We start from the raw sequence: 27,366 nt of genomic DNA on the forward strand, positions 1-27,366 counted from the left end.
GTTAATGAGATTATAATGGGGACACTTCTCTTCTGTTCACTGAAGAGCAGTTTGAGGCGGCTAGAAATGGCTTCAGCCAGCTTGCTTGTGGGAACCTTCTGTGGTTAGGCTCTTCCTGTAACTTTCCATCTGCAAACAGGCAACAGATAATGTTGGTTTTTATCAGATCCTCGGTACCCCTTTCTTTGCCTAGTTCCCTGGTCACAATATCTGTGCCTGTGTACCTATTTGGCCAAACTATGTCATGATCCAGTTATCAACAAAGATCAATACAGAGTGAAACTAATTATTGCAGATGGTGAGGTGGCTTTCAATTGCGTGCATCTGTAAAGAGGGATCACAGTTCAACAAGTCACCTCCTACCACTAGGTTTCAACACAAACATCCCCGCAGAGGACGAGTTCTGACTGGCTTTCGGCTCAGACACCTAAACTCAGGGGCTGTCACTCAGACACAAAGTCGCGAGTGTTTCGAACTGTCCAATCAGAGACGGCGCCGGGGCAGGTGGGTGGGGCGAAGCTCCCCGACCCCCCGGAAGTTGCTGCTGCTCCGGCTGCGCTGGGGACCGCGTCTCCCCGCCATTAAAGGCTCCACGTGACTCTGTCGCCTGTCTTGTCGAGTTGCGACCTGTACCGACGTTGAGAGTCGTAGGAAGGACTCCGGGGACCCAGGAAACCTAGAAATGGTGAGAGTTTGGGGCCCGGAGTCAGGATTTGGGGGAGGCGTGTCTGGCCCAAAGTGGACGTCTCTTCCCGCTCCTTCCATGCTTGGAATCCATTGTCCCTGCAGGGAATGGTCCCTGGTGGCCCTGCCTCAGCCTCTGTCCCGCTGTGACCTGCCCTGGCCGTGGGGGTCGTAGGAAGGACTCAGGGGACCCAGGAGCCCTAGAAATGGTGAGTGTGCGGCCCCAGGGGTAGGACGCGGGAGGAGGGGCTGGTGGGAAGCGGCGGGGCGGGCCTGGCCTCCTGCGGTCCCCTCCGGGCTCTGCAGCCCCGAGTCCGCAGTGGCGCCGCTCGGCCCCCGGGCCCCTCCGGCCGCAGCGTGGGGGCGGGGCCGGCAGCCGGGCCCCGGGCGTCCTGTGGTCCCTGCGCGCGGCGACTTGGGCGGGAGCATCTCTGGGCCGCTGTGTGCCCGCAGCCCCGCGTGTCCCAGATGGTGCGGGGCCCGCGGGATGGTCCGCAGGACAGTCGGGCCTCGGTCTCCGGGGTCCGTGCGCGGAGGGGCTGCGGTCTGTGGGGTCCCCAGTCCTTTCTGTCTCCCCAGGAGGCCTCCGTTTTCTCCTGAGTTTTCCAAATGTCTGGGGAGAAGGGTTTCAAATCCACAACCGTGTCTGCCCAGTCTCCGTCTTTCTAGGACTGCCAACAGTTGCCTAAATGTCCAATCTCTCACCCAATTCCCAAATTCCAAATTCCTGCCTTTGATTAACAGCATTATTATCAAGTCTTTGTTCTCCTTGGTGGCTTTGAAACAGATCCAATATTTTAATTGTTTATCATTTTCTCACGGCCAGTGATGGCTGTTCTTAAAAGATTTGTTTTGTGTGCGTGGATATTTTACCTGGCTGAAAAGCAGCCTATAACCACCTGGAACTATGTTGTGTGAAATCCCTGTGCCTGTCCCTCAGGATCTTTCCTGGGCGCAGACATGCTATGGGAAGTCCTTTGGGTGGAGGCTCCTCTTGAGAAATTTTTGGATGATGTGTCCAGACAGCGCTGTCCCTGAGTCAGTCACCTTTAAAAGATGTATTCATTTTATTTTAGTGTCAGTTTTTCAATGAATAAAACCTTATTTAATCAATAGAACTTAAAACACAAAATATTCCCAAAGGAAGAAGAAAGAGGTGAATTTGAGAAAAAATAAAATATTCCGGTTTTACATTGCATGTACTTAATTCTTCTTTCCTTTTTTCCCTTCCATTGCGGGTAGTAATATTCTGAGGTCTGTTTTTTTTTTTTTTTATTTTGTGTGAGTTCAAATGGATTTCCAGTGTTTAGATTTGCAGAGTTTAAGTGTTCAAGTCTGATTAACAGTTTATAAATAGTTTTCTTGTCATGGAGGTAGGGGTATATTAACATCATTTTTTCCAGAATGCAATACATTTTTATGAAGTTTCTTGTTGAGCCAGCAATGTGCCATACAATTTTCTTTCCTCATTTCCACATAAAGACTGGTTTGAGTGTTTTAGCTGGATTGTTCAAACACTGGGTTTGTGTCATTTAAAATATCAGTGGTGCTCCAAATAACTCCAGTGTGGGCAGAGGCCTGAGGCCAGTGAATCTAAGGCCCCTCTTGAAACTGCAAAGGAAAGGACTTGAAGGCCCACTTGTGCTTCCTGGGGAGCCTCCCCTGCAGGTGTCTTGCTGCTCACACCCCCATGGAAGGAGCCTTTATCCTGAGAGGAGCTGCAGAGCCCTGGAAAGCTGGGGGTGCACGTGCTCATGGGGTGGGGAGTGATGCCCTTTCTGAGGTTGTAGCTGTGGTTCCCTTGGGCCTGTTTCTAGGCATAATTCCAGTTTTGCATCCACAGTGTAGGTGCACTCAGAGAGTAATTTGTTTACACTGAGAAAGTCTGTGAGAGTCAGGAGCTCTGTGTCCCGGATTAGGGCCCGTTAATCTGGGGTCCATTTGGGTCAGAACCTTAAACTGAATGCAGCTGAGTTTCCTCACTGTGAGAATGGAGCCTGAGAGAGGGAGCATGTGCACTGTTCCCTGGGGAGAGGAGGGTGTGTGGGGCTCCCAGAGCTCCTTCCTGTGGCTGCTCAGGTGCCCTCCCCCCTCCTTCTCCAGGGACTGACCCCCTCCAGGGCTCTGTCTCCACCAGGAGAGTCAGGAACACGGGACCTTCTGACTGTGGCTTTCCTTCTGTCCAGTGGGAAGCAGGCTGCTCATCTGAGCTGATTCCAGTGTTTGTGTTTCTTTCCTTTGGATTCCTTTATTGATGGAATAATGCAGCCCTTTGGCTCTAGTTTCCCGTAGTGCTTGGGTCCTTAAGTTGATTGAGAGAGACAATGTGAAGAAAGCAAGAAATTTTTTTCATTTTTAGATAGGTTTTTCGCTGTGCATCTCTCTACAGAACATAGAAATTTAAAAGTCTAAAGCAATTGAATTTCTATTTTAATTGATGTCAGGGAGACTGAAAGCTTATGTAAACCTTTGGAAATCCAATGCATTTAAGGGGTTAAACACAAACCCTGATTGCATTATAATATGCCACTTGTTACTGAAAATACTCTCAGATTGAGATATAGCGGAAGGACAAACTAGGATGCTGCATGTCCTTTTAGTCAGAAAGAGGAGATTTGAAAATTTTATTTTGTATGGTTTACATTTTTGTAACTTGTAGTGTTTAAAGGAATTAAATCTTAGAATGGTTTCCTACATACCAGAGTTAAAATTAAAAAATATAAAATTCCTTGTTTGATTGAACTAACTGAACAAGACTTCTGGCCAACATATCCTGGTCCCCTCCTGCACTAGTGCTCAAGTCACCCCCAAATACACAGTCTTGATCATTTCTGAGCCTCCTGTTCATGTTTCTTTATATAAATCAATGAGACTGCATATTTTTCTTACCCACTTTGTCCTCATAATGAGCAGTCAGACTCCACATTTTTGGGTGACGGCTCACAGCTTAAGCCCCACCCCACCCTACTCCCCTTGTGCCCCAACCTGGACAAGCTGAGGAGGAAGCCTGGGTGCTCTCTCCTCTAGAGCAGGCAGGAGATTTCCACCACCCCAGCCCCTGCCTGTGTGCAGAGCTCTTGCCCCGGCCCCACCCCCAGGCCCAGTGAAGCCCCAGGCCAGGCTCCATTCCTCGCTTTCTGAGCCCTCTCAGAGCTGCTTGAGAGCCCGGCCCTGCCCTCCCCTCAGACCTCTATTATGTGAGTCCTAAGCCTTTTCCTACCCTGTGTGTGTCCCTGGCGTCAGTCTCATCACGGAACCACCCCTCTGCAGGGACCATAACAGTTGGCACCCTAAGCAGCATGTCCAGACATGACCTCACCCGTGGGTCTGTCTTCTCTTGCTCTGACTTGCTCCCCCTCTCTGCTGCCTGGTGGCGGCATGCTCTGTGGACTGCTGCTTGCTGGGGAGCTTGTGCTGTGAGCTGTGCTGCCCCGTGTTGCATTGTTGACCCTACCTAGCCTCAGTTCTATGTACAGATGAACAGGGTTGGCAGTTTCAAGAATGTATAGGCATTTCAGAGCAGGACTGCGGGATTGGGGCCTCCTTAAATGAGTCCTGGTTCAATGTCTTTGTCAGGCTTTATCTGTGTGTTAGAGTGAAGCTGTGACAGAAGCTGGGTTGGCCTCACATAACCCAGGGAAGGGGGTGGTGGACAGGGACTATACCCTGTGCAAGAGGTGGGTCCATCAGATGGTCACTCCTGAAAGAGCAGTCAAGAGAAGAGATGGGGAAAGGCAGGCAGTGGGTGGCAGGGTGAGTCCACGCTCCTAACACCAGAGGGCTCCCCAGGCCCCTTCAGTACCTCTGCTGCTGTCCCTGCCTCTACTGCTACAAAGACCCTGACCTTCAGGGTTAGAGGGGACAACACCCATGGCACCCCTCTGTCACAAGGGATTAGTTCAAACCTGACTTAAGCCCAGGGTTTAACCCTATAAAGCAGCCAGTTGTTATGGGGGAGGCTCCCAGCCCTGGTGGCACTGTTTTGAGGCTCTGGGGTGGGAAAAAATTTGTAAATACCAGGGAAGAGAAGTACTCCCTCCCCTGAAGTGTATCCCATGATGAAAACAAAACAGGAAAGATCAAGAGGAAGGACACAATAGATAAAATACTGAGACAAAGGTCCTTAATTTGACCCACTTGGACTTCCAGAATAAACTGAAACAGTTTACCTAACAAATCACAAAGGTACACGGCTTTACTTGTGGGCCTCTACAACACAGGGTCTGAATTAATTTTGCTCTCTGGTGTAATGCACTAATTCAGGAAACTTCCAGCAGTTAATCAATACCAGGTGTCAAATTACAGTTATACCTGGGATCCCACTAAATTTAAGGAAGCTGCCCCTGATGATCTTAGGGGTGTTGAGGAATATAATATAGAGGAAAAATAGGACAAATGTTTCATCTTTAGCCCTCAGAACTGCAGTCTTGCCTAGATTCTCCATGGTTATAACACCCGTTGTCCTAAAATATCCCATAGTGACCTGGGAAGCTCTGATCCAATGAGCAAGAGTTAAAATTAAGTCAAGTCTTTGACACTTACAAACTGGCTTGACAAATTGGGACACCAGGGACCTTATTCCACAAAGAAAGGAGTTAATATGGCCCATCATAAATTACCCAGGGCCTTGAAGGATTACAGTGTGTACAGAAAACCTAGTTAATGAAGGATTGATTATTCCCAGTGCTTCTTTTAACAGCCTGATTTGTCCTGTTATTAAACCTGGAAAGAAGGACTGACACCTCAGAGTGGTTTACCTCAACTTGAGGCTGTGTTTGCACCACACAGACCTCTATAGCACCTCCCCATATTATGGAAATTACTGACCACAGCCAATCAGCAATTGATAAGTATCCTGCTCTCACAGGTTTGGCTAAGTCTGTTCTGTCCAGTCCTGTGTCCACAGCCTCTCAGCTGCACTTGGCCTTCCCCTCTGAAGGGACATGATGCCCCTTTACTGGGTTATTCTCATGGATCTTCCACAGCTGTGCCCTCCCACAGTCACTGCAGGTGGGGTCTGAACTCATCCTGGTTTCTCCAAGAACACAGGTAGGATGTTAATTAATGACATCTCCTCTGAGGACATTTAGGATATAGAAATATTGAAAAAAGGAGCTCACAAAAAGTGGAGTTGACTTTACTACTCATATAATATGAGGCCCTGACAATTTTGTTAAATTTCTGAAAGTTATTTGATAATCTGAGATCTGCTCCTTCTCTGAGACCATGAAGAAATAGCTTTTCTTCCTCTTAGCACCCACAATATTTATTAGGTTCTTTTGTTGTTCCAGAGGTAACATATTTCTTTCTTTCTTTTTTTTAAAAGACTTTATTTTTCCTTTTTTTCCCCAAAGCCCCCCCTCCCCCCCCCCGCCCCAGTACATAGTTGTGGGTCCTTCTAGTTGTGGCATGTGGGACGCCGCCTCAGCATGGCTTGATGAGCAGTGCCATGTACACACCCAGGATCTGAACTGTTGAAACCCTGGGCCGCTGAAGCGGAGTCCACTTGGCCATGGGGTTGGCCCCATAACATGTTTCTTGTATACAAATCTTACTTGAGCTTATTTTTGCTGCTAATTTACTTGCAAATTTGCCGCCTTGAATGGGCACTCCAACTGCAAAAGTCTGGAGACTTTCTTCAAATTGTCATATAACCATAACCCCTGTTAGTGCCCTCAGAGACTCCTTCACTATAGAGGCCTCAGTGACCTTTTCTCACTCCTCCTGGGGTACCCATAATGGCCTTAAGTTGTCCGTAGGCTTCTGGTGCAAGAACCTGCCCTAGGCCCCATACCAGGTGCCATTAGAGCTGCAATGACCTCTACTTAGAATGCTACCCTGACAGTAGATGGCCCTGAGCATGGGACCTTCTATCCAGCAGTCCATTTTGACTTGGGACCTGGAAATAGCACTCCAGGAACTCAGCATGACTACTGAGATCCCCAGGAGACATGATGGAGCCAAACCTGGGCCCTCTGGGATATCCTACCTGCTTGAGGGGGTGGTCTTCCCTGACCTCAGTCTCTTGCCAGGCATCATGGTTTAGAAGGAGGTCACTCCTTTCTGACACCCCCTGGCTCCCTGGGGAGCTCCTTAGGACTCCTTGAGTGAAAAGCAATGCAAGCTCACAAAATTTAGGGACAACAGCACCACATTTGTACATGATGGTGCCTAGGCAGAGTTGTTGACTTTCATGTCTTTATTGGGACATCTGTGATGAAGGACCAGACCCAAGGGTCATCACAACTGACTGTACATTAAGCAGTTATCTTAGCACGGGACAACTGGCTCCAGCTGCAGACATTATAGACTATGGATGATTCCCTGAGAGTTGCCCTTTTGTGGAAAAAGAACTCCAGGGGTCTCTTGCTTCACAGTTACCTTCAATATAAGTCAAAGTAACACTTGCCTCTACACATATGAAGGTCACACACAAACTCTCACCAGGACACTCTTTATCCACTTGGGAGTTGCCGACACTACTGATAGTAACGAAGGCACTCATTTCACTTCTCGGAATATACTGGGCTCTTAACAAGGCGTTCAGTGGAAGTTTCTCCTCTCTTCCATGTCTCAGGGTGCTAGCCTCATAGAGCACCATCATGGCTTATTGAAATAAGTTCAAATTAATTGAATGAGAGGTGGTCTGTTTCTGTCATGAGTCAGTCATCAGTGGTAAATATTAATGTCTCTGTGTTTATTTTATTCCTATTAGACTGTATGTTCTTTTAAGAGCAGTTAATAGGTTTACAGAAAACTTGCTCAGAAAGCACAGAGATCTCCTACATAAACCTTCTGCCTCCACAGTTTGTGGTTTATTGTATATTTTATATTGCTGTTGTACATTTGTTACATTTGATGAGCCAATGAGCAAAATGTTTGAACAGACAAAGGGGCTTGCTCTTATAGAGGACAGGAGGAAGCTGGGAGGGGCTGTTCACAACAGAAGTCCATGGAAGGAGAATGAGAGATCAGGATGGTGACAGTGGCTGAGTGTGGTGGATTCTCATTGGCTGGGCTGTTGCTGGGCAAGGAGAAATTCTTCCTTCCTCCTACTGGGGTCTGTGAAGTAAATTTCTTCCTGTTGTGGAATGGGAGGGACACTCCTTCCTGTTTGGGCTCTGCAAGGTTTGGTGAGTAGTAGTTCATGAGCTCCCTGACTCCATTTAAAATGAGATTTCCTGTATTTGTTTTCACATTTGCAACCCTAGGTGACTGTGAGGTGTGGCAGCGGCAGAACACAGAATCCATGTCATGAGGCACAGGCCCCTGGAACACAGTACTCCCCACTGTCACAGGAACATCATCTCTGCACCAACAAGCACAGTTCCACAATAGTCTCAATACCACCAATAATGTCAAAGAGATGCCCTCCCTTGTCTGAGCTCTGTGAGTCCCTCAGGTGCCCGGCTGTACCTAAATCACTCTCCCTGAGATCTCTGGCACATTCCACCCGATGGTGTCAGTGGCTCATGTGCTGACCACGCCCAGTTCCCCCACCTCAGAACCCCCCTCCAGAGTGAGTTTGGAGCCCACCCACCAAGGCCAGTGCTTACTTTCTCTGGATCAGGACTCACCCTGCAGAGTTCCAGCCGCAAGGCCTGTGGGGAATGGTGATCTCAGGCAGACCCTCCACAGTCCCAGGGCCCCCTCCCTAATCATGGCTCCCAGAATGCAGTGGGCACCACGGCAAGGGAAGTGGTGAGAAACTGCAAGGATTCCCACCTTTTGTGAAGTGCGCAGGCACAGGTGACACCCCGTCTTTTGTTGCAGGCCAGGCCCGCTGTTTCTTGAAGGGAAGAGGCAGAAGTGAACCAAGCTAGGTCCCAATGTGTTCTTGCAATAACTTCCAGTGTTTTCCTAGGTTCCCAAGGTGATGGCTCTGTGGCTGGAGTCCTGGTGTCTGAGGTCCTGAGGCCTCCACCTGCAATCAGTGAACATTCCAGAGCAGGGCAGTGATGAGGACCTCACTGAGGACAGTCTTGAGTGGACCTGCTCGAGGTGTGCATGCAGGTGAAACCTCACGGGGTGATCCCAGATTGTGGAGACCCCTGTGGAGGACACGGTGGCTGGGTGAGGACACAGACCTTTGTTGTCCGCACTGAGCTTCCACTGGGAAAGCAAAGTGAGGAAGGAGCACGTGGTGAGGGGCGTGTTTCTGGAAGTGATCATAGCAGGGTGAGGGGCTGGGACTCGGTGATCACTGCAGCCATCGTGGGCCCTGACTCTCCCTCTTCAGGGCCTGGGCTGTGTGTCTCTGGGCCATTATCTCTGAGGGTCTGTGACTTCAAGTGCCAGTGTGTGGGTGTGTGCACATGTGTGTCCAGTGAGAAAGCCTGTGTATTTTGTCTGTCTTTGTGGGGGGCTGTGTGTGTATGTCCTTAAAACCTGGAATACTGTTATGTCATTTGGTGCCTGACTGCCCTGGTAGCACCTCCGTCGCCATGTTGAATTGAACTGACGTGAGCAGACAAATCCTCGTCTTCTTTCTGATTGTATTAATCATGTGTTTTATTTTCTGTCACTTAAGATGTTTTGATATCTTGGGGGCCTCTCAGACATAGGGAGACCCTGCCCCTCTAGGGGCATCTCATTCCACGTTGGCGGTGGACAGCTTGACTGGAGCAGGCCTCTCATGTGCATGCTGCCTGATCCAGTGCCCTGTCCCTACAGACCTCCTATCTGCCTCTCACACACCAGACAGTATTCCCTGCCCTAAACCCACGCAGGGCCAGGAACCAGATGACAGGACTGTCCCTAGGCCCCAGAGGCTGCTGGGATTGTTCAAAGCAGCCAGTCCTGAGCTGCTCACTCTGCCCTGACTCACATTTCCTGTGGGACCCAAATGAACGCTGTGGCCTAGGTTTGTGTCCCACTCCTGATTCTGCCTCCTGAGCAAACCTGATGCAGCCCCTGGGACCCTGCCTGGCATGGCGTGCCCCCTTGTCTTGGTAAATGTAAGTAATAATAATCTTTAAATGACATTGGCCTGTCCATGTTGTCACTTACTCACATCTATAAATTAAAATCTCAAATTAGCTGCTGATTCTCAGGAGAAAGTGTTCAGTGAAGATGGTGGCGCCACCGTGGGAGGACGGAGTGAGGTCTGTGGGAATGTGAGTCCACAGCAGAGCTGATGTTTCCCAAGGAGCCTGCAGCAGGGGACATGGGGGCTGAGCGAGGAGATGCTCACCTTGGTCCCCTCACTGAGCTCACAATAGAAAAGCAAAGGGACAAAGGGACAGTTCATGATGAGGGAGTTTCTGGACGCTTTTATAGCAGTGAGTGGGGCTGGAACATCATGACTGCAGCCATTTTGGACCCTGACTGCCATCCAGTCTCCCATTTTGTGTTTTTTGTAGCGTGTCCTGTTTGTACTGTGTAGTGTCAGGAAGGGTGAAATCCCTTCCCCATCTGGAGGGGCTGAGACCCCCTCTTTGGGGATTGGTTTGGGAGCCAGGAGACACCCCTCTACCAGGAGGGTTGGGAATGAGAACAACACAGTTTGTGAAGATCTGGGCCTGTGATGAGGTTTGTTTAAAGCTTCCATATGAGTGTGTGTGTGTGTGTGTGTGTGTGTGTGTGTGTGTGTGTGTCTGTCCATCTGTCTGTCTCTCTGTGAGCCCCGATATGCAAGAAGTATTGGTGTGATAGGTCTTGTGGTAGGGTGCTTTGGTGAACAAAGCAGAGCAATTATCCTGTTCACATTAAAGCTGGCATTTTTAGGAGATAAGATAGAAGATATATACGTAAAATTATACCAAGCGCCTGATGGTGACTGGCCCTAAAGAGTAAAGAAAACTGGGAAGGAGTGTAGAGGGCCTGGGCTCTGTGTGTCTGTGGAAGAAACATCTGTGTGTCTCTGAGTCATCAACTCTGAGGGAGTGTTGCGTTTGCCCATTAAAACCAGAAGTCATTTTTCTCCTACCTTGAAATAAAATGGTCTCGATTCCAGAGGTTACACCTCTTAGCAATGGCCTGGAACATAGAACTGATGGTGTTATCTCTCCAGGCCAATGCCAGGCTAAAGGAAAGAAAGAAAATGAGGGTTTTATAAGTAAGAATTTAGCCAGTCAGAATCCTCGATCAGACATCTTGGAAGGAAGCAGTCTTTTCTTTTCTTTTCCATGTCAGCTGCTTTTCTTCCTTTTCAGTTTGTTTCGGAGGTCACCAGGATATATATGCACAGGACCAGAAGACAGCTGGAACCTGCTTGAGCTGGGAGGGCCATGTCCAAGGTTCGAGCCCCCCAAGCTTTGTTGTCTTCTGGGTAGTGATGACATCTTGGTACAGTTTCTTCCAAGGAGATTTAAGAGCAGTCTTTATTCTTAGCAATTCATTTTTACAATCTTAATGTTACTAGAAAGTTAGACTTGTCAGAAAGTCCTTTCCTTGTATCTCCTTGAAGATGAAGCATTTTTGCTGGGACACTTTTGTAAAAGCATCAGAGTAAAACAATAACTCTCTGCAAATGATAAAGACTTAAAAATGCCCATTTTTAAAGATCCGATGAGTGTTTATTATAATGGAATTAACAAGGAAAATTGGTTATTTTTGTAACATACATTTTAAGATAATAACTGGAATTTTGACTGATAACATAATAGCAGGACATATCAGATTTCCAGAACTCTCAGACAATTTCTGGAACACTTAGAACATTTACCTATGCAGACACAATATAAAGAGGCTTAGTGTTACTTCTTATTTGCCAATGCTTCCCATCTAATTACACATTATCAAATAAGCCTAATTAGTTTAACATGTCCCTTTTTATAAAGAGGGAGAACAAATCTATTCCAGGGGATTTCTAGGAAAACTCACAGTTATTTCAAAGTTGGAAAGACTTCATTTAGAATTGGATTTTGGAGAATTTTGTCAAAATATCAAAAAGTTTGAGATACTTGCCTAAATAAGATCACAGAGCATTATGAATCAACACTTAATTATCTGTTTGACCAAAGTGACAATAAAGATTTCCAAGTTTACATAGTTGTGAGGAAAATTTAGCTCTTTTAATATGGAGAGTACTGAGTTCAAGTAATCAAAGACCTGATGAAGACAACATGGGGCATAGGTGATTATTTTGGCAAAACACAAGATCTTTGTTTTTTTTTTCTCTAGGCAGATTACTTTAAAAAGGGAAAGAAACAAACTTTTTATAATCTCTGATTAGCAAGAGCACACCAATCATTCAAGAAAACTTTGTCCTTTAAATAGAGAGAAAACCAGATACTAATTTTGCAGCAGCAACTTTTGATGTTAAAACTCATTTGCCTAATTAAATTTATTCCAATCTTAGGCACCTCTGAGCACAAATAAAATTCCATTTCCTTATTATCTTTAGTAGTTTTAAGTACATGTAGTAGGAATTTTAACTCAGAAATTTTTAATTTCTATTGAAAACCAAGAAGGAAACAAGTTTGAACTGTCTTTACATTAGCATTGTGTGGATTGGCAGACTTACAAATATTTTTTTTTTTAATGTTATTTTTTTTTTAAAGATTTTATTTTTTCCTTTTTCTCCCCAAAGCCCCCTGGTACATAGTTGTATATTCTTCATTGTGGGTCCTTCTAGTTGTGGCATGTGCGACGCTGCCTCAGCGTGGTTTGATGAGCAGTGCCATGTCCGCGCCCAGGATTCGAACCAACGAAACACTGGGCCGCCTGCAGCGGAACGCGCAAACTTAACCACTCGGCCACGGGGCCAGCCCCACAAATATTTTTTCTAGTTTCTAGAAACATGTGTTTCCTCTTGGTACATTTTTCAGCATGACGCAAGACATATTTACTAATAGATACAAAGATCTTTAATTCCTCTGTAGAAGAAAGCCAAAGTGGATAAACCCGTGTTCAGTAATTAATGTTTCAGTATTTTCTTTTATTTGGAAATGATCTGGATAGTCAATGAATTTAACGTAACTCATCATGTAACTTAACTCAGCAGAACTTTAAGGTTACAGGTTACCAAAAAGATTTGGGGAGACTATTTAAGAAGTACACTTAGAACTTTTTATCTTACTTACACCTATTATTTTCCTTGTTCTTAACAACTAAGTTTAGATTACCCACAAAAACTTCATTAGACAGTAGAAAAAGTCAGCCATCATTCCAAACTAATTTTTCTTGCTGAAAAATTTTGTAACAGATAACATGGACTCATGAGTAATAAACCGAGGTAGAATAAAGAATTGTGTGCCTGCATTACATTGAATGCTCATAACTCTAAACACGTCTATTTTAATTAAATCAACACACTTCAACTAGCTTTAATACTGAATATTTTCCAAGATCATGTCAACCTGAAAAGCATTTGTGTTAGTTTCTGTTATATTTTTGAGAATTTTTTGAATACTAAGTGCTTGTTTATTTAAGCCAAATAAATAGAACTATTTACAAATTAATTTTTGTAATACCATCCACAGGTGGAAAAATACCTAATATCTATAATACATTCAGAAGAATGCAAATAGAGACTTTATAGTTTTCATTTAAAAATTTTAGCCATGAGACAGGTATGATAATTTAAAACCCACTAGTTTTTAGAAAGTTGAATCTAATTTGTTTTTCTGGTAGATGGAATAAGTTAAGTTTACCTACTCAGATGGCTAAAGTGTTTGACTGATATCTGTGGAGAGACACTAAAAAAGGTTTTTTCATTTGCCCAAGTTTCAAGCGACCTTTCCCTATTTCGTTTTTCTCCTGATAAGAATGACCTCCCTGAAGTTCATACTTTAACATTTACATCTCAGAGGCACAGGGAAGGGATGCAAATCTGTCCAAGAAGGACTTTGATTTCCTAAGAGCAAAAATTTATAAGCCTTTTGAGATGAATAGGGCAGGTTTTGGGATTGGTAAAGGACTTTTAACTTCCTCTAGAGCTGTATTTCTAGTTCTGTAAGGATTTGTGAGACCAGGACAGTTGCTCTCAATTCCTCAAAGAATTGAGTTGTTGGGGGCTGGCCCCGTGGCTGAGTGGTTAAGTTTGCGCGCTCCGCTGCAGGCGGCCCAGTGTTTCGTTGGTTCGAATCCTGGGCGCGGACATGGCACTGCTCATCAAACCATGCTGAGGCAGTGTCCCACATGCCACAACTAGAAGGACCCACAACGAAGAATATACAACTATGTACTGGGGGGCTTTGGGGAGAAAAAGGAAAAAATTAAAAAAAAAAAAAAGAATTGGGTTGTTGCCTAGATGCTAGAGGACTGACACACCCATCCACCTGTGTTGGAATGTTTTCCTTTCTCTCTGGGTAAATTTAGCTTAGAGAAAAAGGAAAAGAAAAAAATTCCATCAGACTTTGAGTACAAATGCAATTTGGCCAAATTTCTGGTTATAAAGTTGTTAACTCCTTGGAACATCTTGTCAGGTTTCAGCCAGGACAGGCCAGGACAAGCAGTGAATCCTTCTGGCAATATCGAACAACCTCTTGGACTGAAGAGTCATCCCCAAGGAGGGTGCAAAAGATACTGTCTTCACAAGTTCTAGAGTCCCTCTTAAAGATAGCCAAAAGAAGTAAGTGACAACTTGCATGAATGAGGCAGGCAGAACGCCAAACCAGGTTCTGAGGACAGAAGCCAGAAGGCAGTAGCCGTCCTCGGGAAAGAAAGGGTCAGTAACCAATTAGTTTGGATTTGGAAAGGAAGGGACAATGTGGAATTTTATTTCCCTCTCAACTTGGCTACAGACAGTGATCTGGGAGAAGCAGGTTTTTGCCAGTTCTCCCAGGATCCCATCTGCAGGCTCCAAGAGGTGTTTAAAATAGAGCATGCAGCTCTGGTATTTAGCAGAATTTGGCAAGGTTTTTCAGTAATTTTAATTGTAGTTTCTCTTGACTCTTTAAAGAAACAATGTAGTAGTTTACCAAAAAATCCCTCAGATTCCAGTTAACTTTGAGAGGAGCATATATGGTGGCCCACCTTTGAAGGTAGATATGGGGAGTCTGTAAGGCCATTAACTTGGTGAACTTTTGCTTATGGTCATGTAGTCTTATTTTCGGTATATCTTATATCTTTAATTTTTCATTAGCTTTTTGCAGTGAAAGTTTTAGTGAAGCTATTTATGGAATGTTGCATATGTGTTTTTAAGTGCCTTTCTTAGATGATCTTACTGATCATCTTACATTCCTCATAATAGCCATTGATATTTCCCTGAGATGGATAGCAGTTTGGCAGGACTCGTAGCTGCAAATGCAGCATCATTCACATTTCTGTCCAGCCTGATCTAGCTGCAAATGGGGGGCAGCTCACACTTCTACCCAACCTTGTTTTGGGGGTCACAACTTGATAGTTACCAAGCCAAGCTCTCAGGATACAAAAAAAATCTTAGTACAATTTTGCCATTTTTGTACAGGTTTATAGCTTCTGGCACCATAGTTCTTAGATATAAAATAAGCATGTGTGCCTGAAGGTGGCACACTTAGCTCTTTAGATTTTTAAGGACTCTGTTTCTTTTAGCTAAACTTTCAGGCTTCTCAGAGACAAACTTATACTCAATGGGATGGTCCGCTGGGTTGGAGATTGTGTGATTTCACAGTGGACCTCATTGCATGGAAATTTTCTTGAGGTTGGTGGGTGACCTAGAGTCATTCTAACCCAATCCATGACCAACTTATCCTAACATGGGAGCCTTTTATTTAGGTGGTGAGCACTCTAACAGGTTTTAATTGCCCCACCTCTACCTACCAATTTTTGCAACTTTTTGATCTCTCAGATCCTTTTTAGCAATAGCCTTTATTTACATAAAACAAGAAAAATAAACATGTGCACCTTAACATACCAGCAATAACCAAAAGATGTTACTGCAGACTGACCATGGAAAGGCCCTATGCACAGCATCAATTCCCAAGGTGGAACCTGGGAGTGGGGAATTGAACCAGCAGACCTCAACAAATAGGGACTGCAGACTGATGCCAAATAGTAGATGGGAAACTGCAGCTGCCACGGGCAGTACCCAGCATGGTATCTGGGGACAGAATCAAGAGCTGGGGCTTCCAATCAAATGGGGAATTGTGGTCTGAGCTACCAGCAGTTCCCAATGTGGCACTGGTGTATCCAGAAAAATGGGGAACTGACTGGAAAGCCAATTAGATTGCGGGCTTTAAGTGAGAATGTGGACCTCAGAACCCAGAAAGAATTTATCCACAGCCTTTGGAAGTGGTGAGAAAGAGAACTCAAAAGAGGTTTATGGGTCCCACTCCTGTGTTCATCGTTGTCCCAAATGCTTTCCAAAGTTTGCTTTGAATCCTGTTACTGCCATCAAACCTGTTAAATAACAAAAATTCAACTGAGTAAACTTTAAAGATCTAATTGGCTTTATTGAGCTGTTCAAGAATCGGGCAGCATCCCATCTAGCAAGTAGAGAGGAGTTCTAAAGGGCTACAGACAGGGAAAGGATTTTAAAGGCAGGAGGGGAAGTCATAAACAGGCAAAAAGGATTATTTCAGACAAGGTTATCACCCTTGGGAACAAAAATGTCTTATTATGTGGACCACCTCATCTTCCTTTGGGGGATGGAGGGAGCCCATGTGGCAGATTACGTCGTTGGTGCTGATCAGAAAATCACAGAATGACCATGTAAGACTACTTTCCTGGGGAAGTTTGAAGCTGCAGTTAGGTTAGGTATTGAGCCCCAGTTTGGTGATGTGGGACTAGCAAAAGTGACTCCATGTTGGGCCTGTGGTTTTCTTTTTAACAATAGTTTCTAATCAAATGACTAAGGTATTTTTAATGGGAAGCCACACTTGTGTTTGTTAATACTCTAAACAATTTTTTGAAGCAGGCAATACATTTTTAAAACCATTCAAAGTTAATTTTGTCAATTCTGTTTCTCTATAAAATGAGAAATGATATTACAGCCTGTAGTGCCACTGATAGTCTGGAGAGGGTTTGCTGACGTGGGCATTGTATTCAATGCGCTAGGGGGTATAAAACAATATGAGGAGCTCCGCTGACCCACTCCCCAGTGAAACTGGTGGGAATTCTTTTAAAACAACCATTTGAAGCTTCTGGAAATTGTCCTAAAGGCAAACAGCAAATGAGGAACATCTATTCACGAAAATCGGTGGAAATTCTGTGAGAAAGGGGAGACTGGTGGCATTTGAATTGTGTCCACCTCCTCTCTGATCCCAGCTCAGCAAGTGATCACTTCTCTCCAGAGCGCTTAACCGAGAAGCAGAAGGCAAGTTTCCTTCTCCCTAAGCTTCCAGAAGGGGGGCTTTTTACTGATGAGCAGGACTTCAGCATTACCTCTCCTGCCCTCAGCTACCTATTGCTGAATTTCGGCCAATTGTCGGTTCATGTGAAAAGTGGGGACACCCTTCTTGCAACAGCCCCTCCTCATGGTACAAAGGCTCTGCTGTGCTCCTGCTGTGCTGAGAATGCTGGGCACTGACCACTCTTTCCCCAGCTCATGAGGTGGCTGTAACATGAGACAATCAAGAAGACTCTGGCTGCTGTCTCTCCACTGCACTGATCACTCAGCCCCTAGAATGGGATTGTCACCCAGAGAGAGGCTTCCTGTTGTCCCCACCACAGCTCCAGAGTCTGGGCACAGAGAATTTTGCCTGAACACAAGGGAGAAGGCAGCCGTAAAACACAGCTTTTAATTCCTTCCCAAAGGGATTAACTTGGCCAGCAAAAAACATGAAAAGTTCAACTCTAAGGACACTCTCAAGAAAGTGGAGAATGAAGTGAAAGGAAAGTAGTAGATTTGTGTATTTAATGAACATATAGCTTACACTGTAGCCTGACTGGCTTTCTGGAAAGAACCAGGAAATTAGACTGCTGGGAGGAGGCTTCCAAGGGTCAGAACAAATATCCAACAGTGACTTCAGAAACCATTTCTACACAGGAGCAGGAATTTCACTGGAGTATTTGGTAGAGCAAGTTATGCCCCATGACATTGGTGAAAACAGTAGAGCAATCAGCCACCAATTAATCATGTTTAACCATAGGGTGTGTCCATGAAAGAGGAGTAGAGTCCCACCATTACCACTGTCTCATGACAGTAGACATACACAAAACTATACCCGATTCTAGGAGCTACATCAGAGTTTTCACTCCATGGAGGACATAGACTTAAAATAATCCACCCAGTCACTGAACAAATAAATAAGCTAATAACAATAAGTAATCTCAATAGGAAGAGGATCAGTAGCCACAGTTGCTACGGTATATTACCTAACCATCTGATTTGCATGAAAATATGAGATATGCAAAGATACAGGAAAGTAGGAACTATACACTGGGGAAAAAACAGCAATTGAAAAAAATTCCCCAACTTGCACAGGAAACCCCAGTAAAAGTAATATGTATGTGATGTCTCAGCAGACACAAGGGAGGTTAGAAGGCAGAAGGATAACATATTCAAAGTGCACAAAAAAACCTGTCAAGCAAAAATTCTCTATTTGCCAAAACTACCTTGTAAAATATAAAGATGAAATAATAACTTCCCCAGATTAACAAAAACTGAGAAAGTACATTAATAGCCAACTGTCTTAGGAGATTACTGAAGGAGTTCTTCAGGTTGAAAGCAAGATGACCCAGGATGGTAATTGATATCAACATAAAGAAACAAAAACACCAGTGTAAGTAATTATGTAAATATGAAAGGCAGAATAAATACCTATTTTCTCCTTTCTTCTCTTAGATGATATCAAAGAAATTCTATAAAATACTATATTTAATGTTCTGTTTTGCTTATTCTGTCTAGAAATGTAATATATGTGTAATTTATTTCTTATTAAAAGCATAAAGGTCATGGGTGGGAGCAAATCTGTGTGGGGCTAAGGAAGTGACTACAGATAGTAAAGAAATAACTGTAACAATATATTATTGGTTAAATCATTAATAGATTTAATCTGCATGACAATAACGCCACAAAATGGGCAAGAGAGAATAGAGCTATATATGAGTAAAGATTCCATTTATCACTAGAATTAACTTAGTATGAATCTGAAACAACTCCTTATAAATTAGGAGTATATGTTAAATAGTAGAGCGATCCCTAAAAACAATAACTTCAAAAATGTAGTGTAGAAGTCATTTAAAAATTAAAGTGCTACATTAGAAGATAGTCAGTTAATGTAGTGGAAGGCCAAAAAGAAGGAGCGGAGAAAGTAAAAAGATCATGAGAATTGTATAAAAAAAGTAAAATGGCAGGTGTAATTGCAACTATGTCAGTAATGCTGAATGTGAATGGATTACAATATCCAAACAGGAGGAATAGATTGTTCCCTAAGATTAAAAAAAGAAACCATGACCCAAATATATGCTATATACAGGGAGCACACTGTAGATTCAGAGACACAAACAGATTGAAAGTAAAAGCATGGGAAAATATACATCTGGAAATATTCCCCAGAGGAAAGCTGGAGAGATGATACAATTAACTAGCAAAGTAGACTTTAAAACAAAAAACATTACTACAGATAATGAGGAAGATTATTTCATAATTGAAGGGTGAAATTTTATGGCCTGCAGCTACAACAGTACAAAGAAATTTATAGCCATGAATACCTATACTAACAAAATAGAGACATCTCAAATCAAGAACCTATCCTTTTACTTTAACAGATTTGAAATGATGAGATCTGAAACCCAAAGCAAGGAGAAAAGGAAATAATAAATTTAGAGCAGAAATTAATGAAATGAGGACTAGAGAAGCCACAGTAAAGATCAGTGAAACCAAAAGTGGGTTCAATGGAGAGATTAACAAAACTGACAAATCTTTAGCTAGACTGATCTACAGCAAAAGGGAGAATATTCAAATTCATAGAATCAGAAAGAAAGAGGGAATCCTAATAAGAGAATTCAGTGAACAACTGTATGGCAACAAATTCGATAACTGAGATGAAATGGACAAATTCCTTAAAAAACACAAACTACTGAACATAAATCAAGAATCAGTGGAAAATCTGAATATAAGAAGGGAAGGGGTTGAATTAGTAAACAACCACCCACAAAGTAAAGTTAGGCCCAGATAGCTTCAACACAGAAGTCTCTGAAACATTCAAAGATTCCTTAATAGCAATTATTCACACATTCATTTAAAAATTAGAACGGAGAGAAAACTTGGCACTCATTTTGTGAGTCCAGTAAAACAAATACCGGCAAACACAATCCAGCAGTATATAAAAGAATTATACACTATGACCAAGTGGGATTTATTCCAGGGATGAAAGGTTGAGGTAACATCCCAAAATCCATTTATGTAATAAAGAATGTCAATGGAATAAAAAGGAAAATGGGAGATCATTTCAACAGACTCAGGGAAAATGACTGAGAAAATCCCGTACCCTTTCATGATTAAAGTGCTCAGATTACCAGGAACAGAAGGAAATTTCCTAATGTCATAATTAGCATCTATGGAAAAGCCACAGCTAATATTATATTTAATTGTAAAGGACTGGATGCTTTTCCCTAAACATAAAGATCCAAAGAAGTTGGCCACTTCTAGAATCTACTGGAGATTTTAGCCAGAGCCGTTATGTAAGAGGAATAAAATGCATAAAGATTGGTTAGAAGGATGTAAAAGTATCGCTCCTTCCAGCTGAGATAACTTCATTTTAGAAAACTCTAAGGAATCCACTAAAAAATACTAGTAGAACTGGTAATTATGATCAAAACATAAAAATCAATTCTATTTTCGGGGCTGGCCCCGTGGCCGAGCGAAGTTCGCGCGCTCCGCTGCAGACGACCCAGTGTTTCGTTGGTTCGAATCCTGGGCGCGGACATGGCACTGCTCATCAAACCACGCTGAGGCAGCGTCCCACATGCCACAACTGGAAGAACCCACAACGAAGAATATACAACTATGTACCTGGGGGCTTTGGGGAGAAAAAGGAAAAAAAAAAATTAAAAAAAAAAAATCAATTCTATTTTCATACACATACAATGGACAACCTGAGAATGAAATTAAGAAATGCATTGACAATAAAATCAAAAGGAATAAAGTACTTAGGAATAAATTTAGCAGAAGCAGAAAATGAATACTCAGAAATCTGCAAAATATTGTCAAAAGAAACAAAAAATGTATAAATTGGAAAACATACCAATTTTAAGAATCTGAAGACTTATTCTTAAAGTGGCACTAGTCCCCAAATGATCTGAGATTCGGCACATACCTGTCATGATCCCAGCTTACTCCTTTATAGAAACTGGCAGGCTCTTTCATAAAGTTATGTGGAACTGTGAGGGAACCAGAATAGCAAATACAATCTTGAAAAATAAGAAAGTGGTAGGATTAACATTTCCTATGTTCAAAATATGCAATATGCAATGGTAATCAAGAGTCTGTGGTACTGACACAAAGATAGACATACAGATCTGTGGAATAGATTGAGATTTGAGAAATAAACCCATATATCTGTGGTCACCTGATGTTTTAAAAAAACTGCCAAGTATGGGGCAAGAATATTCTTTCCATACATTGGTGGGGGGCAAACGGGATAGCCATATGTAAAAGGAAGAGGTTTTGTCCTTACCCTTCACCATATACAGTAATTTACCAGGAAGAGTAAATACCTAAACATAAGAGTAAACTATAACACACTTAGATAAAACATAGGAAAAAAAATACAGACCTTGGATTTGGCAAAGAATTATTAGATAAGGCAGCAAGAGCAAAAATGGGGGAAAAAAGGTAATTTTGATTTCATAGTATTAGTGACTTTTGTACTTCAAAGGACACCATCAAGAGTGAAAAAAGCCTTTGGAACCTGTGTGCACTATTGCTAGGAATATAATATTTTGTTGACAATATGAAATACAACATGATGATTCTGCCAAAAATTGTAAACTGAGTTACCATCTGAACTAGCAATTCTACTTCTGGGAATTGAAGTAGAATTGAAAGCAGGGACACAAACAGATGCATATCCACTCGTGTTTACATTAGCATTATTCGTGATAGCCAAAAGGTGAAGAAACACAAGTGCTCATCAGACAGATGAAGGGATCAAAAAAAAATCTGGCATATACATACAAGGGCTTATTATTCAGTTTTAAAAAAGCAAATTCTGACATATGCTATAACTGAACTATACACTTACATAATGGTGAAAATGTATATTTTATGGTGTGTGTATAGTACCACAATTAAAAGTAAAATTCTTAAGACGAGTGAAAACAACTGACAGAATGAAAAATTTTTGCAAATCATATATCTGATAAGGACTTTTTATCAAATAAATCTAAAGAAGTCTTAAAACTTAATTATGAAAAGTTAACTCAATTTAAACATGGCAAGAGTGTGAATACACTATATTGCAAGCAAGATAGACAAAGGGTCAAGAGCATATGAAAAGATGTCGGACATCATTAGTCATCAAGGAAATGCACATCAAAACCACTGTGAGATACCACTTCCCAACCACTAGGATGGCTAGAATCAAAAAGTGAGACAATAAGTTCTGTTGCTGATATATTTAGAAATTTGAACTCATACATGGGTGGTGAGAATATAAAATGTTGTAGTTACTGTGGAAAAATGGGAGTTCCTCAAATATAAAACCTTAAATTACCATATGACCCATCAATTCCACTCCTAGGTACTTCGATACTTTGTGTGTGGGGGGGGTGAGAAATCTCAATCCACCGACTTAGCGAATTTCAAGTATACAAATTGTATGTGTATATTAAATCATCACGTTGTAAGCTTTAAACATACAGAATTATATATAACACATCCCATCCTGAGATTAGACTGAGAAGAGTCCTTGTGCCCATGCTAGGGGTGTGGGATGCAAACTTCCCACCAGAGCCAAGAGCTCTGGGAATTTTTTATCTTGAGTACCACATGAGTGGGGGTGGGGAAAGGATGGGTAGAAGGCTCATCCCTAGTAAGAGTCAAAGGTTAAAATGGAGCCTGACTCAAACATTTAAGTGTCTGCATTTCTAAACAAGGGTCACATTTCCCTGATTGACCTCAGAGCCTTCTACCAAGCCCTTGACCCCTAGAGGACTGAAGACCCTGTTTCGGTGTGTTCTGGCCTGGGCCACCCACATGGTCTGTACTTACTTGCTCCATTTGGAAGGTTAATTGGGAATTCCCTTTGCAGACTGGTGCCCACGTGTTCACAAAGAGTCGGTGAAAACAATAGAGGCAGTTCCAGGTACAGAAAAGTTCTGTTTAAATGCAAATACGCCAGGTGACGCAGGTTCCGGTCTTCCAGCCTCGGCGGGTTCTGCTGAGCCAGCCGACTACCGCCCGCTGTCAGTCAGGCGTGAGGGGTGGGGCCTACTGCTAGTGTCCAATCGGGAGGCGCTAGGTCAAGTGGGTGAGGCAATGCGCCACGTCAAAGTGATGGATTGCTCCTGGCCTGCTCTTGGTGGACTGTTCCCTGCCCTTAACATTACCTGGTGGCTGTGCTGCAGCCTCTCTTGCACTGTGATGCGTGCTGGCCGTGGATGTTATAGGAAGGACCCAAGGGGACCCAGGAGACCTACAAATGGTGCGTGTGCGGCCCCAGGATGAGGAGAGGAGCAGGAGGTGGGGCCGGGCAGAAATGGCCGTGGCGGGGGGAACCTGTCCTCCCCATGATCACCTCCTGAGTCCACCCATAGCCCCATTTAAACCTCAGTCCTCTCTGGCCCACAGTGTAGGCGCTGGGCCAGTAGCCAGGATCCCGGGCGTCATGCATGTCAATGTGCGCGGCAACTTCGGCCTAAGAACCTCTCTGGGCAGCTCTGCGCCCGCAGCCCCGTGTCTGCCCAGATTGTGCGGTGACCACTGGGAGGGTTATCAGGGACAGTCGTGACTCAGTGTCCATAGTTCGTGCGCGGGAGGAGCTGTGTGTATGTTTCTCGGTGCCTTCTTTCTTCCCAGGGGGCATCTGTTTTTTCCTAGTTTTTCCAACACTTTGAAGAGCATGGTCTGAAATACACAACCCTGTTCTCCCAGCCCAGGTCTGCCAATAAGTCTCTAAGTTTTCAGATCCCTCTCTGCGTTCCCAACGCCAACTCTGATTCACAGCAACTCATATCGACTGTTCATCCCCCATGGGGCATTTCAGACGCAATATTTTAACTATTTATCATTATTCCCCAGAGGAATGGATGGCTCTTTTTTAAAGATTATATTTGTCTGTGGATATTTTACATGAGTGGAAAGCAGAGAATAAACACTTGGAATTACATTGCATGAAACTCTTGTGCGTCTCCCCCAGGGATCATTCTAGGAACAGACATCCTATGGGAAGTCCTTTGGGTGAAGGTTCTTCTAGAGAAACTTTCCTGGGTGAACTGCCCGGTCAGTATTGCCCTTCTCCAGGTTTGTGACCTGAAAAGGTTTATTCACTTACTTAAGTCTCACTTTTTCATTAAGGGTAAATATATTTGTCAGTGGAGCTTGGAAGACCATATAGAATAGTTGAAAACAGACAACGAAGAGGTGAATTTCAGAAAAAATAAAATATTCCTGTATTACCTGCAGTTTGTTAAGAATACTTGTTTCACTCTCTGTTCCCTTTAATGTGTGTAGTAAGTTTCTGAGGCCTGTCCTTTACTTTTGGATGTCATTAAATGAAATTCTAATGATTAGACGTGCAGACCACACGTGTTCGAGTGTGATTTCTTGCCATGGATATAAAAATTAGCTGACAATTTTTTTCTGAAAGGAATAGAAATTTGGGGTTTTGTAGTTGAACTAGTAAAAGTGCCTTATAATTTTCTTCCCTATTTTCCACGGAAACACTGGGTTTAAATGATTTTCTTGGATTATTGGATATAGTGGGTTTGTGTCATTTAGAATAATTATGTTCCAAAGCATCTCCAGTGGGTGGCAGAGGCCTGAAGTCAGAGACCCAAGCTAAGGCCCCCTTGGGCCTGCAAAGGGAAGGCCTTGAAGGCCCAGTTGTCCTTCCTGGGGAGCCTCCCCTGCAGGTGTCCTACTGCTCACACCCCCATGGAAGGAGCCTTTGTCCTGAGAGGAGCTGCAGAGCCCTGGAAAGCTGGGAGTGCACGTGCTCATGGGGTGGGGAGTGATGCCCTTTCTGAGGCTGTGGTTGTGGTTCCTTAGGCCTGGACATTTTTAGATGTTATGTGTGAGTTTTGCGTCTACGCTGTAGGTATACCAAGAGCAATTTGTGCACATTGAGAAAGTCTGTGAAGATCAAAGTTTCTGTCCTGTGGACAAAGGGTTCCTGAATTTGGAGTTCATGTGGGTCAGAAGCTTAAACTGAATGCGGCTGAGAGTTTCCTCACTTGTGAGGATGGGAGCCTGGGGGAGGCAGTGCCTCCATGCTCACAGGAGAGGGAGTGTGTGTGGGGCTCCCAGAGTGCATTCCCGTGGCTGCCCAGGGGTCCCCTCCCTCCTTCGTGAGGCACAAGGCCACTCTAGGGGTTACATCTCAACTGGGAGTGTTTAGACCCTCTATTTGGGAATACGATCACATTCTGAACGTGGGTTTTCCTCCTGAACTGTAGACAAGCAGGCTGCTTCTATGGGTTGATTTGAATGTTCCTGTTTGTGTCCTTGGATTCCTTTATCAGTTGAAGATTGCAGTCCTCTGATTCTAGTCTCCGTTCACACTTGAGGTTTTACGATGTAGGTTGATTGAGAGATATGATGTGAATAAAGCAAGAAAATAGCAGAACCGAATAGAATTTTTGTTGCATTTAGGTGTTAGAAACTAAAGATGTGAGATGAGTGTATTTAAGTTGTCAGGTGCTTTTTCCACGTGTAGGTCAGTTTTTCAGTGTCCCTGTCCTTAGAGAACTTTGACATTTAAAAGAGTATACTATTCCTAAGGTAAATGAATTCTTACTTTTATGGATGTGAGGAGAAAGCACTTGAATTTCTATCTTCATTTGATAGGAAGAAACAGGTCAAAGCTTGTGTAAATCTTTGGAATTCCGAGTTTATTTCAGGGCTTAATTGCAAACCCCTAATGTATTATAATATGCTACTTCTTCCTGAAAATATCCCCGGTGTAAATATAGTTAAGGGACAAACAATACTGCCTTTTGTCCTTTTGTTAGAAAGGGATTGTAACCTTTTTTTCTTTTTTTATTAATGTTATGATAGATTACAACCTTGTGAGATTTCAGTTGTACATTTTTGTTAGTCATGTTGTGGGTACACCACTTCCCCCTCTGTGCCCTCCCCCCACCCCCCCTTTTCCCTGGTAACCACCGATCAGATCTCCTTCTCAATATACTAATTTCCACCTATGAGTGGAGTCATATAGAGTTCGTCTTTCTCTCACTGGCTTATTTCGCTTAACATAATACCCTCGAGGTCCATCCACGTTGTTGTGAATGGGCCAATTTTGTCTTTTTTTATGGCTGAGTAGTATTCCATTGTGTATATATACCACATCTTCTTTATCCAATCATCAGTTTCTGGGCATGTAGGCTGGTTCCACGTCTTGGCTATTGTAAATAATGCTGTGATGAACATAGGGGTACAACGGACTCTTGAGATTTCTGATATCAGGTTCTTAGGATAGATACCCAGTAATGGGATGGCTGGGTCATAGGGTATTTCTATTTTTAACTTTTTGAGAAATCTCCATACTGTTTTCCATAGAGGCTGTACCAGTTTGCATTCCCACCAACAGTGTATGAGGGTTCCTTTTTCTCCACATCCTCTCCAACATTTGTCACTCTTGGTTTTGGATGTTTTTGCCAATCTAACGGGTGTAAGGTGATATCTTAGTGTAGTTTTGATTTGCATTTCCCTGATGATTAGCGATGATGAACATCTTTTCATGTGTCTATTGGCCATATTCATATCTTCTTTTGAGAAATGTCTGTTCATGTCCTCTGCCCATTTTTTGATCGGGTTATTTGTTTTTTTTGTTGCTAATCAGTGTGAGTTCTTTGTATATTATGGAGATTAACCCTTTGTCAGATAAGTGGCTTGTAAATATTTTTTCCCAATTAGTGAGCTGTTTTTTTGTTTCAATCCTGTTTTCCTTTGCCTTGAAGAAGCTCTTTAGTCTGATGAAGTCCCATTTGTTTATTCTTTCTATTGTTTCCCTCAACTGAGGAGTTACAGTGTCCGAAAAGATTCTTTTGAAACTGATGTCAAAGAGTGTACTGCCTATATTCTCTTCCAAAAGACTTATTGTCTCAGGCCTAATCTTTAGGTCTTTGATCCATTTTGAGTTTATTTTGGTGTGTGGTGAAAAAGAATGGTCAATTTTCAATCTTTTGCATGTGGCTGTCCAGTTTTCCCAGCACCATTTGTTGAAGAGACTTTCTTTTCTCCATTGTAGGCCCTCTGCTCCTTTGTCGAAGATTAGCTGTCCATAGATGTGTGGTTTTATCTCTGGGCTTTCAATTCTGTTCCATTGATCTGTGGACCTGTTTTTGTACCAGTACCATGCTGTTTTGATCACTGTAGCTTTGTAGTATGTTTTGAAATCGGGGATTGTGATTCCGCCGGCTTTGTTTTTGCTCAGGATTGCTTTAGCAATTCGCGGTCTTTTGTTGCCCCATATGAATTTGGATTGTAACCTTTTTATGGTTTACAGTTTTATATCCATTAGTGTTTAAAGGATTAAATCTTGGAGTGGTTTCCTATATAGAAATGTTTAAATTAAGTTAACTTTTAAAAGCTAAAGATGATTAAAAATAATGATCAAGCATAGAAAAATAAGATGTATATAAATTTCTCTCCTTATTTTAAGTAAATAACACATGTGAAAGTTACAAATATTCTTGAAACGAAACTCA

General features: G+C 43.1%; 1 protein-coding gene across 4 annotated transcripts in view; it reads left to right on the forward strand.

Annotated features, from left to right (window-relative positions):
* The first annotated feature begins 502 nt into the window (after positions 1 to 502).
* The window catches only part of LOC103558044 (zinc finger protein 709-like), a 45,133-nt gene continuing 18,269 nt past the window's right edge, over positions 503 to 27,366 (forward strand). For 2 of the 4 annotated variants that reach the window (XM_008530836.2, XM_070625435.1), the window contains exon 1: positions 503 to 685. In XM_008530836.2, the coding sequence (XP_008529058.1) occupies positions 683 to 685 (3 nt within the window). In that variant the 5' untranslated portion in view covers positions 503 to 682. Of the gene's footprint in view, positions 686 to 789; positions 894 to 27,366 lie in introns of all 4 variants that reach the window. The other 2 variants (XM_070625434.1, XM_070625437.1) reach the window with 2 other exon arrangements.

This window comes from Equus przewalskii, chromosome 6 (genome assembly GCF_037783145.1).
Source record: "Equus przewalskii isolate Varuska chromosome 6, EquPr2, whole genome shotgun sequence".
NCBI classification, from domain to species: Eukaryota; Metazoa; Chordata; class Mammalia; order Perissodactyla; family Equidae; genus Equus; species Equus przewalskii.